The sequence below is a fragment of the Mixophyes fleayi genome, chromosome 11 (assembly GCF_038048845.1).
Source record: "Mixophyes fleayi isolate aMixFle1 chromosome 11, aMixFle1.hap1, whole genome shotgun sequence".
Lineage (NCBI taxonomy): Eukaryota > Metazoa > Chordata > Amphibia > Anura > Limnodynastidae > Mixophyes > Mixophyes fleayi.
In genome coordinates this window covers 91,457,013-91,474,046 of record NC_134412.1, presented here as the reverse complement: position 1 = coordinate 91,474,046, position 17,034 = coordinate 91,457,013, and the positions used below count along the sequence as shown (strand labels likewise).

The 17,034-nt window shown below is 39.7% G+C and overlaps 1 protein-coding gene across 5 annotated transcripts in view; it reads right to left on the bottom strand.

Annotated features, from left to right (window-relative positions):
* Nucleotides 1-17,034, bottom strand: part of CASZ1 (castor zinc finger 1) — a 129,587-nt gene that overhangs the window by 30,628 nt on the left and 81,925 nt on the right. For 2 of the 5 annotated variants that reach the window (XM_075190240.1, XM_075190241.1), the window contains exon 1: nucleotides 13,333-13,642. The exons of 2 other annotated variants lie outside the window; for them this stretch is intronic. In XM_075190240.1, coding sequence (XP_075046341.1) covers nucleotides 13,333-13,381 — 49 coding nt within the window. In that variant the 5' untranslated portion in view covers nucleotides 13,382-13,642. Of the gene's footprint in view, nucleotides 1-13,332; nucleotides 13,643-17,034 lie in introns of those variants that run through there. One more of the 5 variants, XM_075190244.1, reaches the window with a different exon arrangement.

Below are 17,034 nucleotides of genomic sequence, written 5' to 3'. Positions count from 1 at the left end.
CACACCGCATTTGTAAATATCATACTGCACGTAATAAGTCATTTTACATATACCTAGACCAGCATGTTGTTGCATATTAAACCACGCCCATTGCTGATGGCTAAAAAAAAGTGACAAACTACTTTTTTTGCTACACTTTAAAGACATTGTCCATGACCAGTTCATGTAATAAATGTCTAAAATCTGATGGGGTAATCAATCTAACTGCATAAATCTGGTATGAACTATCAATTCTAAAAATCACATTTTCATCCTGTGATCAGAAGAGCTTGCTGTTTATTTCTGCCGCACATTTCAGTATTTTAATTAGTAAAAAAAAAACATTAGTATACACACACAGCTTAAGGTAAGTAAAGTATGTTTAGTACTGTAACATTGTAGACAATATGCACTTTGTAATTTAAGCACACCATTCACCCAGAATAGCAGAATTTGAACAGGGTCCCCAGTGCGAGGTCTAACCCAACTTCTGAAAAACTTCTATACATGTACAAAGATGTCACAACACAAAGTATACACAACTGTAGCCGATGGCATAAAGTTAGCACAAGTCTCTCAAACACAAGCCAGCAATAAGCAGACTACATACTACACACAGTCTGCCACACTACAGTTTATTTTCTTCATTGTCATTTTGTGTGGGCAACAAAGGAAGGGGGGTAAGAATGATTAAAGTGCTTACTTGGTTCCTTTTTTTTTTTTTTTTTTAAATAATTTATGCAATTTTAAGCATTTGTGTATAAATTTTTTAATAAGCCACCCTGGAGCAAAATGGCCATTAGCAGCCTGTGCGCTGCTGTCCAATCATCTCAGACCAGGATCACTCGCACAGCACTCTTGCTTTTTATGACAAGATAAAATGCTTTTAAAGCAATTTACACGAATATGGAAATATCCTTGCATTTTTTTTTATAGATGCTTTTTTTAGCCACGGGGGACAGGTTTAAGCGTTCATGTGTACATATAGATTGATAAATTCAAGTGTGTGTGTGTGCGCGCTGTACAGTTTAACTAGTATATTTATAGAATGTATTGTGGTTTAAGAATTGAATTTACATACAGTTGTGTATATACATTCTTGTATATCTTATGTTGATTTCTGTCAGAGATAAGCAGCTTACACGTTTCCAACTCATGCTGAACTATATCACCAGCCAACCACTGAGCACTGTAGTGCATGTGGCACTACACATTCGTGGTTTACACCATGTATTAGGCGTGCTTACATTATAGGTCTGCTCCCATGTGAACACTACATAACTCTTTGGGTTTGTCCAGCACTGTTCCATACCATTATCAGGAAATTACATGTCAGCTTTTTGGATGTGTATGCATTGTTTTCTGGAGGGGTGCACTGTGCCCGAGAATGGCTGTCAGGCTATAAGTACGTCTCTATGATATTGCGCCTAGCACTGTATGTTCCCGTGTGTCTTAGCAGCTTCACATCGACTGGGCTCCCTGCAGCCGTCTGCTTCACAGCCCTGATAATTTAACTGTCGCAATTCTTGTTTTCTGTAACTATCCCTAAAATAACAGGTTTTCTTCCTAAACAAACATTCCCACATTGGAGAAAAGACTGCGATTTAAGCGGGTCCCTCTGAGTGCTCTGTTTGCACAGATCTCTTCACTAGAGGTCCCCTCCTGATGAAGTGACTTATTAAAGTTTAAACAGTAATTAACAGAACAATAAAAATAAAGGGATGTTTGGGGAGCTGTAGCACACACTGGGTTTTTGGCAGCGCCAGCATTTTCCAGTGCCCTGTGCTGGCAGGGAAAGTCTATAGCAGAGCCAGGGAAACAAATCCTAGAATGAGGGGATGGATGAGAGGCAGAGGGTGAGGGTGATGTGTTGGGAACCAGGGCCACAGGGGTCATGAGACACTGCGCAACCCAACAAGCAGGATTTTGGTGACAAATGAGTGTGGCAAGCGGTCCTAAAAAACGCTGCACGTTCATTGTGGCACTGATGCGTTTAAAGTAATGTAGGAAAAGTTGACTGCTGGAACAGTTAAGTTATTCTAAATTATGAGGATAAGGACTTGTACACAGGGGGGTTCATTTTAACGTATTTAATGCATGGTCTGGTAAACAAGCTCTGACTAATAATGTCAGTGAATAAACCTGTACACATGCACTTTCTGACAAGTGTTCAGTTTGCGCCAATGTTGGCATTGGCTGCAGCATTGAGAAGCGTTAACGCTCGTAAAAGAGTATGGAGCTTTATAGGAGCAATCATTAAATACACCATACACTATGCTGCTGGGAGGCTTTAAAGATCATGTCTCTAACAATCTGTTAAAGTGAGGACAAATTTTTCTCTATGAATTAACTAGCATTGTTTTTGGATGCTAGTGTGTATGAGCCCTAAGGTGTGAAATCATACATAGTACATAAGAATCAGCATATGTACAAATATTTGCAGGTGGGATGTTAAAGATCTACACAGAAGCCACGGGAGACAGAATTTAAAACAAGAGAAGACTCATTAAGTTGTATAGAAAGAAGGTAGAATGTAACCTTGGAAAGAAGCTGTGCAGGAAGACCACATCTCTGTTTAATAGTAACTTGCTAAGACATTATAGTGTAGGGAAAAGCAAACTCTTTATGGAGCGGATATATTATTTCTACATTATCCTATATAGAAGAATCTGATATAATCATTATGAGTACACATTATCTACAATAGCTCCACTTGCCTGCATTGGCTTAGGCTGTTGTCAACCATCTGGGGAGAGGAATTACAGTCACCTTTTTAATCCTATATATACTAAACCCTAAAGCTGGTTAGAGAGGATGGAATAGGCAGGTGGAGAATAGTGGAAATTCTACGATTCAGCAAAGTTGCGAGCGTGCATCTGACCAGTCGCTGACACAAATCACACAGTAATAAACATCTCAGGCTCAAATAAACAGAAGCAAAGCAGCCAGACAAAATTAAATACAGACACACCATCATTAAAACGCTGTTACACACAATTACACAGGTAACACACAAGCACACATTGTACAGCTTACCCAGACTCCTACACAATCACACAGAGACACAAAGTGCCCTCTCCAGCACGAGGCTGTCAGGTAAATTAGATCTGAAAGCTGACAATTTCTGACCATATTTCCTTGATTATTTCAAACAAATGCACACCAGCCGCTGTAAGGAGATTAAAGTGACATAAACGTCCCGGGTGGGAGGAGGGAGGGCAGAGAATTCAGGTCACCCCCATCCGTCCCCCATCTGACAGCCGCTATATCGCTATCCAATCCAATAAAATCCCCCCCCCCCTTTTGCTTTAATTAATTTTACAGCTAGCTTGCTTAATTACTTTCAATCAAAATCCTCCTGCCATCACAAAATTAGAAATGGTTGAGCTCCATTAGCCTAAATTCTTCATTTCCATACAGATCTCGTCCATGCAGTTCACTTGTACATGCTCCCTCACTTTGGGGGGCCTAAGCTAGTGAAGTGCTGGAAACTCAGACTCCCAGGAGGCCTGAATAAAACAGGTTGGAGGATTACACTCCTGTAAGGCTAGAGTGAGTTGATCTCTTGAGGATCACACTCCTGGGAGGCCTGAAAAAATCCAGCAGCAGGGAATCAGTTTCAGGAAGCTATAGTGAGTGGGGATCACATTCCTGGGAGGCCTGTGTCTGTTGAGTGCTGGAGGATATCACCCCTGGGAGGTAAGCAGCCTACTCCTCTGCTGCAAGGTCATTCTCTCCAGGGAAGCCTGAGTGAACCACACCAAGAGATATCACTGAGTGTAGTGCTGTGAGATCACACTCCCATTGAAGGGGAGGTGGACTGCTAGGGGGTCGCACTCACTGGAAGCCTGAGTTAGCTGGCACAACCACAAAAATCTTAAACAACACAGGAGTGGAGGGAAACTTATCTTTTTGGAGCCCTGAGTCAGTTGATTATGGCAAGATCACACTCAGAATGAGCTGTGATGGGCTTGGGAATCACTTGAGGCTTGAATTAGAGAACAGTGGCTGGATTACACCACTTGGATACATGTATGAGGCATAAAGTGAGTAAAATTATATTCCATGGAGGCCTAACTTAGTGCTGTGAGAACAAGGGCATGAAAACCACACTCCTGGGAGACTTAAATGAGTCCAGGCTCTGGGATATTAGCCCTATGTGGAGGCTGTACGAGTTGATGACAGGGATCACACTCCTGGGGGCTCCGAGTGACCAAAAGCTTGTGACTGACTGTTTGATAACATTTATAAATACTTCAAGTTAGACATATATATTTTCAGCCAACATTTTATTTTTTTTACAGTGATTTTTAAAAGACCTTAATTCACAGAGCAAAGAATATAATCAGTCGACAAACATTTTGCATATTTTAATTTGATTAATAAAGCTGCTTTCTAAACTCTCTTGCTGACAGCTGAGAAGATGCATGGTAGAGGAGGTCCAAACCCCTGCAAAATTCGCCCTACAGAGCACAGGCCGGTAATGTGGCTTGACACATAGGAGCCTGTTATTTTTTCCCTCATCGCTTGAATGAAGCTGTTCAAAACTATCAGTGTTAAATTCCATCTAACCAAAAACAGAATTGCTAGTGTATTTTTGTACTACTACACTGCATGTGTTGGCGATAAAGATGTAGAATACCATACATGTCAATTGCTAGATTTGCCTTTGCTACATAGTTGCCTATGCTAAAAGTCATCCATTGTCTTGCTGACGTTTTTGGAATTAAGAGATAAATTGCTGTGAAAATTCTGTTAAAGAATTAAGTAAATCCACTGTTGACCATTAAAAGCTAGCAAAGCCTGTGTATTACTGAACTAAATAATATATCTGAAATGACTGGACTATATTTATATTGTCCAGCAAAATACCTTGTTCATCCCTTTGTTGAAATTATCCATTATAAAAATGTTCAGGAGGATCTTGCATCACTCTGAGGAAGTGCAGAGCTAGAGTGATTGACTTGCAGACTACTAGGTAACACACTGTCTAATATTTGAAAATTACAATATGTTTTTTTTTTTTAGCCATTTGTTTTACAAAATCTGAAATTGTTTCATAAAGTGTTAGGGGCATATATATATATATATATATATTTATTTTCAATTAGGTCCGACGATTACGCGTGGCCCGCGCTTGCAAACTGACAATATGGGACAGTAACATTGTGGATTACCCTTCGCAACCGTGTAGGATGCGCATGGAACATGTCAGTGGGAATGCATATCCGCCATCTTTAAACCTAATTGAATATGCCCCTTAATGTTTTATTACAAGTCATTTTTACCGTTATTCATCACCACTTATTTTTTTTTTTTTTTTTAATAAAATAGAACAAAGCGCATACCTCTTTAGTAAAAATTGGACTTGGGTGGAGATGCAGAGAGTAACCAGACTGACTGCCTCATTGTCTCACAGTTGCTACATTTACTTCCATGCATAATCTGTACATTTATTATATAACAATAAACAAGGACAAATGGCACATGTGAATTATATTTAGATTTGTTGAAACACTTTGCTTTATTAATGTCAGGGTGGGAGCTGCAGGCCGTGTCATACACTAGTAACTGCTCATCTGATACTCATATTAATTAGATTCCAGGATCCCACCACCAGATTCCCATACTGTTTAAGGAGACCCAGGGCTAGATTTACTAAGCTGCGGGTTTGAGAAAGGGGGGATGTTGCCTATGGCAACCAATCAGATTCTAGCTGTCATTTTGTAGAAGGTACTAAATAAATGAAAGCTAGAATCTGATTGGTTGCTATAGGCAACATCCCCACTTTTTCAAACCCGCAGCTAAGTAAATCTAGCCCCCAGTCTCCTAAAAAAAATTGTATATAAATGTGTCTATAATCCAATAGAGGAAAGACAAATGCCGCAGGACAACTAGGATCTGATAAAAACCATATTTAGTAAGTAGTACCCTGCTCTTCTATATATTTCTTTATCTCGGCTCATCACATATTAACTACATAAACATAGTGTGAAAACAGTTATAATATATATATGAATAAGAATTAAGCTGCAGTATGATCAGTTCTATTGTTTTACAAATACTAGTTTGTTTGCTTCTTTGTATAAATCTAAATAAGCTCACTTTACTACTCAGTCATTCCTTTGTGACAAGAGTTTGGTCTCCTGCTTTATAGGATACAATCATGTAAACTCTTTTCTCCATTCAGTCATTACTTTCTCTTTAAGACTGAGTATATCATTCTTACTACCATTCTAAGTCAAAAATGGAGATGTGTCCTATACCCTCCAAATGTCCTCCCTGAGTCAGTGCACTCATATCCACACAATCCACAGTTGTCCCAACATTTCTCACTTTGCAGAACAACTGTTGCTGTTTCGCATAGAGCAACCAAGCAACTGTTTTAAAAACTGCTACTCCCCTCACCCCAACAGAGCTGTACAATCCCAAAACAAGGGCTCGTCTGCCGAAAAATGTTATTAACAAAAAGCTCCGTCAAAGCCAAAAGGACAAACGGTGACACCTGTTCATTGGGGAACAACTGGCTGACTCTCCGGGTGTTAATAAGTGACATTGTAGGACATATAGGGTGGGGGAAATAATATACAAGATTGTAACACTTCTGTCTGTGGTAGTGCAATACATATATTTTATTTCACAGGAGAATGCAGATCAGTTATATTCCACAGAAGTGTAGACACTGGACATGGACGGGTGGCTCAGGAGCTGCATAGTGTGATCCTCAAATGTAGCTTGTAAACGGGGGAGTGTATGCTGACCTCGTATAGACATAGCACTGAACCCCAAATCCATAACTCCCAGCATTACCTACAATACCCAGGCTGTCAGAACATGGTGGGAGTTGTAGCTCAAAAGAAGCCTGGCTGCAACAAGTTGCCTAATCCTGATCTGAATCAGACCTACAATAATGTGGTTAGTTTTTCTATTGGATTATTGTACCAGTTCATGTTGTACATTGTATAAAGCCAGAAAATAAGATAAATGTCATCATGATCTAAAGCATGAAGGGATCAAGCACAGTACAGAAGGAAGTATATACCCTCCAGAAGAAGGTGGAGGGAAAGAGCATCATTTTATGACCCATTGGGTCCCATCTGAGTTTGTCTTAGAACATTGTCCCACTCTGTGCCTCGCCACGACTCTGTCTCTGTCCTTTCCAAGACCAAAATGGCCTTAATTTTTTTATTACCTGCTTGACTCCGCTGCCTTATTGCTCACTTCTAGTTAATGGCCCCGTAACCATGGAAACCAAACGAATACACAGCCGCTAGAGAATGGAATGATTAAACAGGTTGCCCTTGCAAAACAAATTTACTTCAAGTAGAAGTGTGTGTGTAGGAAAGAGTGCTGACATCACTGAGGCTCAGATCACCCAGGAGGGCAGCCCTTTACACCTATGGGCAATAAACCTGCATCTTCCTGGTTGGTGGAGAGGATTAGCACATACTGCAAGGCCTTATCACCCACTCATAGACATGTATAGTGCAGCTCCGTTACTCTGACTGCTCCTCTCATAATGTCACTCAGCGTTATCATTTTTCTCAAGTACAGCGGTGTTCTCTGCAGTACATATAGATTTATCGCAATGCAGACCTAAATTACTAGTACTAATTGTAACACCGCCTTCCCTTATGAACTATTAGACTCATACAGTGCTGAGATTTCACACGTCCCTCACAAAAAAAAACAAAAAAAACTTCAGAATTTTTTTCTGTATATGAAGGGGTTAATATAGATATTATTGCTCAGATTGTTTGTCCACATATGTTCACAAATCCACAGAGGACTCAACAACATGATCTGAAGATTATTGGTTATATTTAATGCAGGGTATGTATTAAATATTTCCAGTAATGCAACATCAACCAGGCAGGGATGCTGAACCCCTGTATCCCCGTTATTTCATGTAAGTTGTCTAGAAATATGGAGTTAATGGGAACATATATTTTAGAAGAATTAAAATGCATTAAGATTATTATCTTACCAAAATCACACACATTGTAATAGATCTCTCTATGGCAGGATCAATTTATTTTGGCCTAAATTTACTATAGTGCTCATCTGCCACCTCAAAACATGGATAAAAAAACTAGCAGTATAAGGAGGATGGAATTATAAAGAGGGTGACCTGTAAAGGAACCAGTGGTGAAATAGAGGGCTGTTATAAAAGTGGGGTACTTTAGCCATTTTGGGTCACATGAAAAATCTCCATTTCTGTAATCCTGTAGAATGAAGACATTATAGACGATGCTGGAGTTGTGATTGTTCAGCATTGTAGCATCTCTCTGGTTTGTGAGGGCTTCACGTTGGGGTTTAGCACTCAATATTCCTGGTGACCTCCAGCTAGTTAGGAGCTCAAAGCAGATACTGAGCTGGTCCTTCATGATCTAACAAGCACCATACTCACTTAGCTCAGCTAACAGGTGTCCCCCAGCTCTCCAGAACTGATCAAGTGTCTTTTTTTTTTTTTTTTATTCAAGGCGCAGAACAAAGTCAGCCTGTGCCCCACCCCCCGGGAGATCACACTGACAGCTGGTTCCCTGCAATAATTATTCCACTGCCCGCCTCAAACTAATGTACTCTGCTCTTACTCCTGTTTATCCACATTTACACCTTTAACATGAAAAAAGAAAAGTTGCCTTTTTAGAAATCATATTTTCTTTTTCATCTTATTTATATTGTTTACTTTTGGTTGCAATGCATGTTAGCTGAAAACAAGCAGATATTATTACAGTTATGTCCATCTAGTATCATATGCAAAATACAGTCCAGAACCAACTGGGCTATTAAAATGTGCTCATTACCCATTTCTTTAATATTGGATTTTTGCATGGATACTAAACTTACTAATTGATATACATTTGTTACTTTTATACTTTGTATTTCATAAACACTGTTTATATAAACCAAACATTTATGCCACTTATGTTAATGTTAATAATTGGTAAACCCAGCATTTCCTGGAACTGAGAGGTGGACTAAATAAAAATAGATTTTTTTTCAATGCAGTTTATGTAGCCTCATTTTTGAAGAGTTCACCATCTACACAGAAAGTTCTTTAGCCATTTGGTTTGTTTTCTTTTTTTAATAACTGTCCTATTTTATGCAGTGTTTTAACTAACAAACAACACACAAAAAGTAAACTATTGCAAACAGAAGATGCCAAATGATACGTTCAGTCAGCTCAGGATCCACGAAAGACCTAAATTACCACCAACAGGTTCATGCAAAATTTAGGGTCCAACCATATACAGTTCCTGTAAACTGTGTGCAATTCTATGCTGCCCTGTGAGAACTACATACACTGCCTGGAACACCATATGGGCGCCATATCTCTAGTATAGAGAGCAAGCTGACCTGTGCCAACACTTTTGCAATTACTTTCCTTGTCAAGTTTTTATTTTCTACTTCCTAAAAGCTTTAAAATGAAGAGCTTCCGGCAGTGCGGAAAATAACAGATTAAACATGAAAGTGTTTTATGAGAACTGGACTCTTCTGTAGAAATGATAAGTGTGTGAAAAAGGCATTTTACAAGTCAGCAGATGAGAATATGGCTTATGTGAGACTACACGTAAATGTGACCTGAAAACTGAAAGTGTACCCAGTGCTGTACAAGGTGATGTGATAACACTGCACAGCTTCCTGTAGGGAGAGATTTATAATCTAATCTCTCCATAGAGAAAAATGCCACCTATCCCACATTACTCTTTTATGCTCAGGACCCATAGTCTGGGAGTTTCAGGAACTAGGCTTCAGTTTTGGATTTATAATGTACTTGCTGCTATTTACTTTACTGCTGGCTACTTTTTATTGCTGTAAAGAAGATGAGGTTCTTTTTCAAATAACTTTAAAAACGTGGTAAATAATGAATGTATTACTAGTACATACATTAAAAAATGAGCATTATGGAGCCCAAATTATTCTGTTGAAAATTAGTTTAATTATCCTTGACCTATCATACTGTTACATTTAGTATCAGAAAGTCTGACATAGAATATGTCAGTGGTTTAACAGGACAAATAAGTACATTTCCTATATATAGGTTTTTCTCTGGGTGTGGTATTTAGAAAACTGTTAGAAAAATGTAAACAAAACTTGTACCTAAGGTAACCTAAAATTCTCCACACAATGACCTGGAACACATCTCCCTTGTCCCACCTGTACTAGAGCCAGGAACCCGCCAATTCCTTGTGTGCTTTTACTACCAGCCTCAGGCCGTGACAACCTGTAAACAGGAGGCAGAAGTTGAGCCGGCACTGATTTGGACATATTATAATTTCAGTTTACATCACAAGCCAGTTCGCCTACTGAGGAAAACACATTCTCTGATGTATATTCTACAGTATATGCCAATATCGTGGGACATCTAGAGGCCTAACCACTACACTCACTTTTATTTAACAGTAAACGGTATCAGACACCTCGGTAATGACACAGCATATTGTGCCATACCAAACTCATTATGCAAGACTGTCATGTTTCTAAGCAGACAGAAGCACATATTGATATAGGAGCTATAAAGATCAGCCCCCTTACTGTCTATAGACACGCCCATTAGTGCAAAGTGACACACACAAGACTGGATATTACACATTCATCACTATCATTTTGAAAGCCAATGCGTTGACATTGAACCCACAAATACCAGCATTATAAATATGAAGAGGTTGTCTTAAGTGCTATGCTGACAATCAAGGATACCAACATAGTGTATTGCAAATGCAGTGAAATAGTTGCTATGTCCTTGTTCCCAGCCCAGGCCATACACACAGACTTAAGTGCAAGTAAAGGTTTCTTTTCCTCTGTTTGGTACATTTAAAGAAGAGGCTTTTGAGGTCTCAATTGGTATTGTATAAGAGAGGCAGGGGGTATGTTAGTGTATGAACGGTCTGTGACAAGTTGTAAAATGTTTACACAAGGAGGCAGCACTCAGACATGTTACCAGCACACTGTCACTTGTCCTTGATGAAATAAATGCACCAAAACGCTGAGAACAGTAGCGCTTGGTACAGAGAATTACTGCTGTGCTAATGATACGGACCACATTCATAGAGCTTGCTGGTGACATAGCAAAAACTGGCTTGCATGTCATTGTATATTGCACTGGGACAGAGAAAAGTGGAAAAAACACACAGAAAGAAACTGCTTAGTGCAGTGACATTAGACCCCATCATTCATTGCAAAACTGGATTATATTAATAATATTGTGCTTAATGTGGCAATAAAATGGAAAACACATTTTATTTGTATAGATGTCAAGCGCTATTAACACTTGTGTGATATCACAAGCATGCAAGTGAGTTATATTCACACCAGAACACACATTTCTACTCCAGGCTCCTCCCAGCCTCTTGGGAAATCAGACTAAAAGAAGGCAATGCAAAGCAGTCACTTTTTTCTGTTACATGACAGTGTTAGCAAAATTTATTTTCTAACTATTCTAATCTTTGGTACACAACCATTTAATTTGCATAACCCAGCCCTCTCATAAAGCACCAGAAAAAAAAAAACCTCAGCACTCGTTTAATTAAAAAATGTAAATTTGCTGTCATCTTGGGGCCTGGAGAGTTAGGGACGACAGTGGCATCTTTTACTGCTGACAGCAATGCACTGAATGTGTTTTGTGAACTACAGGAAAATGAGGCGATAAGGGACCTGCGTGGACTAAGGCCTATAACACCTAAACCTTTATCTGTGAAGGGTCTACAGAGGAAGGCTGATAAAGCCAACATCTCCTGCTCATAATTCCTTTGTTTATCTCAGGATAGTGGGACTTTATGGCCACATAACAATTATAATAAACCAGGGACAAGAGGTTGAGATTCTCTCCTGACATATTTCTGTGCATCAAAAAAAAAAAAAAAAAATCAACACCACCATAAATTAATATTCTGATGACTTTAATAAAACAGATATATAATAACAAAAAGGTGGCGATATATCAGAGTATATTTATAGAATTGATACCAGTAAAAATAAAGTTTAGGATAAAGCAAAACCATGTTGAGTTGCTGACTCCAACCTGTTGCAATATAGTTTCACCATATAGCATTTTGTGAATTTGATTAATTAAGGACAAGCTGTTATATTATAGCTGTTTGCACACAACTCCTATAACAAACAGCTGAGGTAGTATGATGAGAGATGTAGTCCAACAACAGCTGGGCAGATGTATGTTACACAGATAACACTGTAATCCTCTTCCAGCACCAGTACACACTCCCAGAAACACTTTAAATAGCAATGCTATTTAGTCAAATTACAGCCTAAACGAGTCCACAATTAAAATGTAAAAGTTTGCTTTTATTTGAAAGATAAACAAATCTCAATTTCCTTAACACTCAGCTACTCAAAGTGTAAAAGTCCTGGTAAAGTAGCGGGGAGTGAAGCGGGACATGCAGGGCAGGTTGCACGGAGCCATACAGACCATTTTTTTTTTTTTCTTTTAATGCTGAAACATAATAATCTCCTGGGTGTGATCTCAGTCACCACGGAAACACCTCAGCACATGTGCTGTAACCGTCTCCAGACAATGCCTGTAGGTACAACTGCCACCGACAGCCCTGGATCCCGATTCCTCCCTATTGCCACCTCTAATCTATAAATCTGCAGCACACTAAGTAGGAAACGAAAGTGGTTCCTCCCAAAAAAATCATTAAATTGTAATGATTGCCTCCGCACAGCAGCCACTGCCTTGTCCCAAATTAATGAAATTCCTTTTGGGTTACACAGACACTTGGAAATAAAACCAGAAGTACCAGAAGCTGGGATAGAATAACATGAAATCAGCCTTCCCTACACCAGCGCTCTCTCCCCGCCGCAGTCACTCGGAGCTCGGGGAAGCTTAAAGAGCTACAACTGCGCTGAAAGAAAGTGGAACGGGATGATGACAATTCTAAAGTGCTCAAACGCTTTCACATATATGAATGAGAAGGGAACGTGCTCTTTAAATCAAGGAACATTTTATAGTAGTTGTAGCATCTCTCGGCTGCAAAACTGGACGGAAGTACAACACAAACATAAGACGTACAAATAAAAAGACAGCCTGTCATCACCTCCTACTATTCTAGTCTTTACCCAAACAGAAGACTGGGACCAGCTTCTACAGCCCCCAGAGTGGTAACTCCATAATGCCACCACTTCTGTGACGGGCATGAAACTTTTGCAGAGCAGCAGTGCCCATCTATTAGGGGAAGGTTGGCAGTGTGCTCATTACTATATAAAGCTAAACAGAAACTACAACAATAGCTATAGTCAAACTGAAACCAGACACAAACTGACTGAAAAAGGGTCCTTACACTTTACAGAGACTTTAGAATAAAACGAGATGGGCAAGTGCCGGGTACTCACCATAGTCAGAGAATCCAAAGCTGAATTCACTTAAATAATCAACTTTCATAATACTTAATTAATATCTAATTGAGGCTGATTTGCTTCCCGGATCACAAGTTGTTTGACTGATGTCACTGTATGTGTCTGTGGGAGCTCTGTCAGTGGAGCAGGCGGGCAAGCTAGGATTGGCACAGTACAGATGGCAACGCCTCCTCCTGGCCTTACCAACTGGCTAGAGGGCAGGTGAAAGATCAGGCAGTGTGTCCCAGCCCCTCTCCCTGTGTGTGTATGTTTGCCTATCTCTGAACAGCGCTGCCTCAGAGGTAGATGCGAAGTGAATGAGCTCCCAGCATGGAGTTTGCGAGGAGAAAAAAAAAAATAAAAAAAACACACACAACCCCAGTCACAGAGAGTCAGGCTGTCCTATCAGTGTGTCGCTCTCTCAGGGGCTGTCCTTCCTGCTCTACAGGCTTGTTCCCAGAGCAATGAGTCCCTGACAGAGAAGGCGGGACACAGGGCTGCACCAGGCACAAGAAATTCCCAAACACACAGGACACACTCTGACAGTGCCCAGGTGCCCTGCGCTGACCTCCCACACTCTGCCCAGAGTGTTCTTCGTTCACCCTGGAGAGAACTAAATGCAGGTATATGTCCTATCTGTTGCATTAACTCCCTCACAAACTACAGAAACACATGAAAAAGCAGCTAAATATTAAATATTACTAATGTCTTTTCTATAATGTAAAACAAGCATGATAAAATGCAACAATTAAAAAAAGATGGGGAAATTGAAGTCATTTCAACATCTACTGCACTACTGAGACATTAATAAATTCCAAATGTCTGTAATACGCATAAAATCCAGGTGCAGATACTGTGGTGTAAAATCTTACTAAGTAACAGATTACATTATAATAATCTATCCCCAGAGCGCTTTGTCAGATAAATACATTGGGATAAACTGTGCTTAATCTTTGCTGTCCACAGAAATTTAAGGAGAGATGGAAAATATTATGCAAATGGAAATATTTGTATTTAAACCAATATATTCATTTTTAACAAAAACACTAGAATGTTGCACCCAAGAGTATCGGGAATGTAGTTACATATTTGTGTGTTATTACCTTTAGATATATAGAAAAATCAAGAGTACACTCCTTTAGGCTTTGTATACTATTCATTTTAAGCATTTAGCATGTGCTCTTAAGCCTATTAAGCACACTTTGACGTATCCCCCCAAAAAACCCAAATGCAAATATACCTGTACACACACACACACTTTCTGACAAGCGTTCATCTGGCATCAGGTTTCCGCCTTCAGAAGTGTTGATACACTGTAAAATACTATGGAATTCTATGGGAACGCTCAGTAGGTACATGGTACACTATGCTGCACAGAGGCTTTGAGAGATGTTAATTGATGCACAAGGATAAAGTACAATGTTTCTTTTACATTGTAACCAGTGTTGTTGTAGCAGCCCTTACAAATTCTGTATTTTACCTCCAGGTTTTGTTTCCGTTTTCACACAAGGTTATAACAAAGACCACAACATCCTGTATTATTACATTAGAGGATGATAATTATTTATAAGTCATTGAGGAGTTTGTGGAGATGTGATAGAGCCAATAAAGACTCAGTCACAGAAATCCTCAACATTTAAACCAGGGGTGTCCAACCTTTTAGCTTCCCTGGGCCACATTGGAAGACGACGAGTTGGTTTGGGCCGCACATAAAATACACTAACACTAACGATGGCTGATCATCGAAAAAACCATAGAAAACATAGTTAACATATTAAACTTACTTGGAAATGAAGTTAGTAAGAGTAAGGAAACCTGTTGCAGAATCATGATTAAAGCAGTAGTCCCATTAGCAGCTACAATTTAACTTACCTGCATCTGCCCCTTAGAGGGGTTCGGGGAATTAAATGGCAAAAACTTTTTTTTCCCTCTCTTTCTGCACCTATTAATCATTTTTTTTATTGACCAGTTTGAAATGGTCACCGATATAGGTAGCATCAGGAGGACTAATAGAAATCTACAGAGATTTAAAGAAAGGGTGGCGGTAAAAATGGCTCATGGAGCAGCCTCCGATGAGGGTAACAGTGGGTGATATTTTCACCCTACTCAGCACTGCACATTTAAAATGGTTTAAAATATAAAAAAAATGCAATAATCTCTTAATATTTATATTAGATACATACAGAGAACACAGCTAGTTCATAATTGCATGGTGCAGAAAGTCCAAATTCAGAGTAACAACAATAAGATACTGGATAATCTTTCACTGCTGCTGATAGTTCGCGCGGGTGACTCCTTTGTGCTGCGCTATGCAATGGATGTCGGGAGTGATGACATCACCCCCGACATTCACTGCGAGCGCCACACGGAGGAGGAGACCAGGGAGGGAGCCGGAGCGACAGCTGGCGTGACCGCAAGGTAAGTATTTTATTTTGCAGGATTTTTTTTTCAGCGCTGCCCCCTTGCCACAACCAAAACTCCTGCTGGGCCACATTTACAGGCATGCTGGGCCGCATGCAGCTCGCGGGCCGCGGGTTGGACAACCATGATTTAAACTGACCAGGATCCACACATTCAGCTGATCTTTCATTTTATATAGTGATACATTTGTAATTGTTCTGTAACAATACTTATAGGTAATAGCCACCTGTAATATTCACACATACGTAATGTTTTCTGTGTGTTCTCAGGATTCAGAGTACTAAAAAATGCATTTGTTCAATAGGATAAGTATTTTTTTCTATCTAGTATTTATTTATTGTGCACAACGGTTTCTAAGTATAGTTTTATACAATTATGTTTACATTACATTAGCGTGATTTAATTCAAGTTTAGCCAACCTGTGGCTCTCTACAGGTCCCAGCATACATATAACTACAGCTGGAGAGACACAGGTTACATGGTTTACAGAAGACCTATGACCTACATACAATGGATGCGGCCTATCAATTCACTACAAACATCACTGAGCCATGAGGCACAATCTACTTTAATTCCTGTCTTTTATTACTGTACAACACAACATTAACCTCTTATTTCTGTACTCGCCAATACAAATGGAGCACTGGGACATCCTGGTTTTGGAATATGAGAACTACAACTGGAAAGTGAGATATGACAGAGGAATTAAGCTGTCCGTGGTTACACTTTCTTTCCTGCAGTAACATAGGGGTCAGAACGGTCATTTCACCTGTATCAGGATATCACATAAAAGGCTGTTTTAATGCAGTGTCACCTGTAGGACCAGCTACAGCGTTGTGCGGTACAGAGACGCTGACTGCATGCTGTATTTTCACAGAGCTTTAAAGCAAAGTGGTAGACACATTAAACTAATAAACTTGTGCCTTTCTAAATCTTAGCAACTAATCAGTTATTAGCTTTCATTAATCTGGCATTAATGACCCAATGTGAGCTTAAATCTGATTGGATACTATAGGTTGACCAATAGACCTGATATAAAACAAGTGGAATGCATGCACTTCATTTGTTAGAGGACTGCACAGAACAGTCTTTCAGTGTGACAGGAGCCTCACATCACTACACTGTGCTGTCTGAGAACTCTGCAACTCTCAGGCTGTGGCTTCCTGCCCCCCTTCATTCCTAGCCTCACACTATGTCTAATGCAGCCCGGTTCTCATTACATAGCCATGACTGGACTAGCCACTGCCAACCACAAGATCAGCTCTGTTGCTGTTCAGA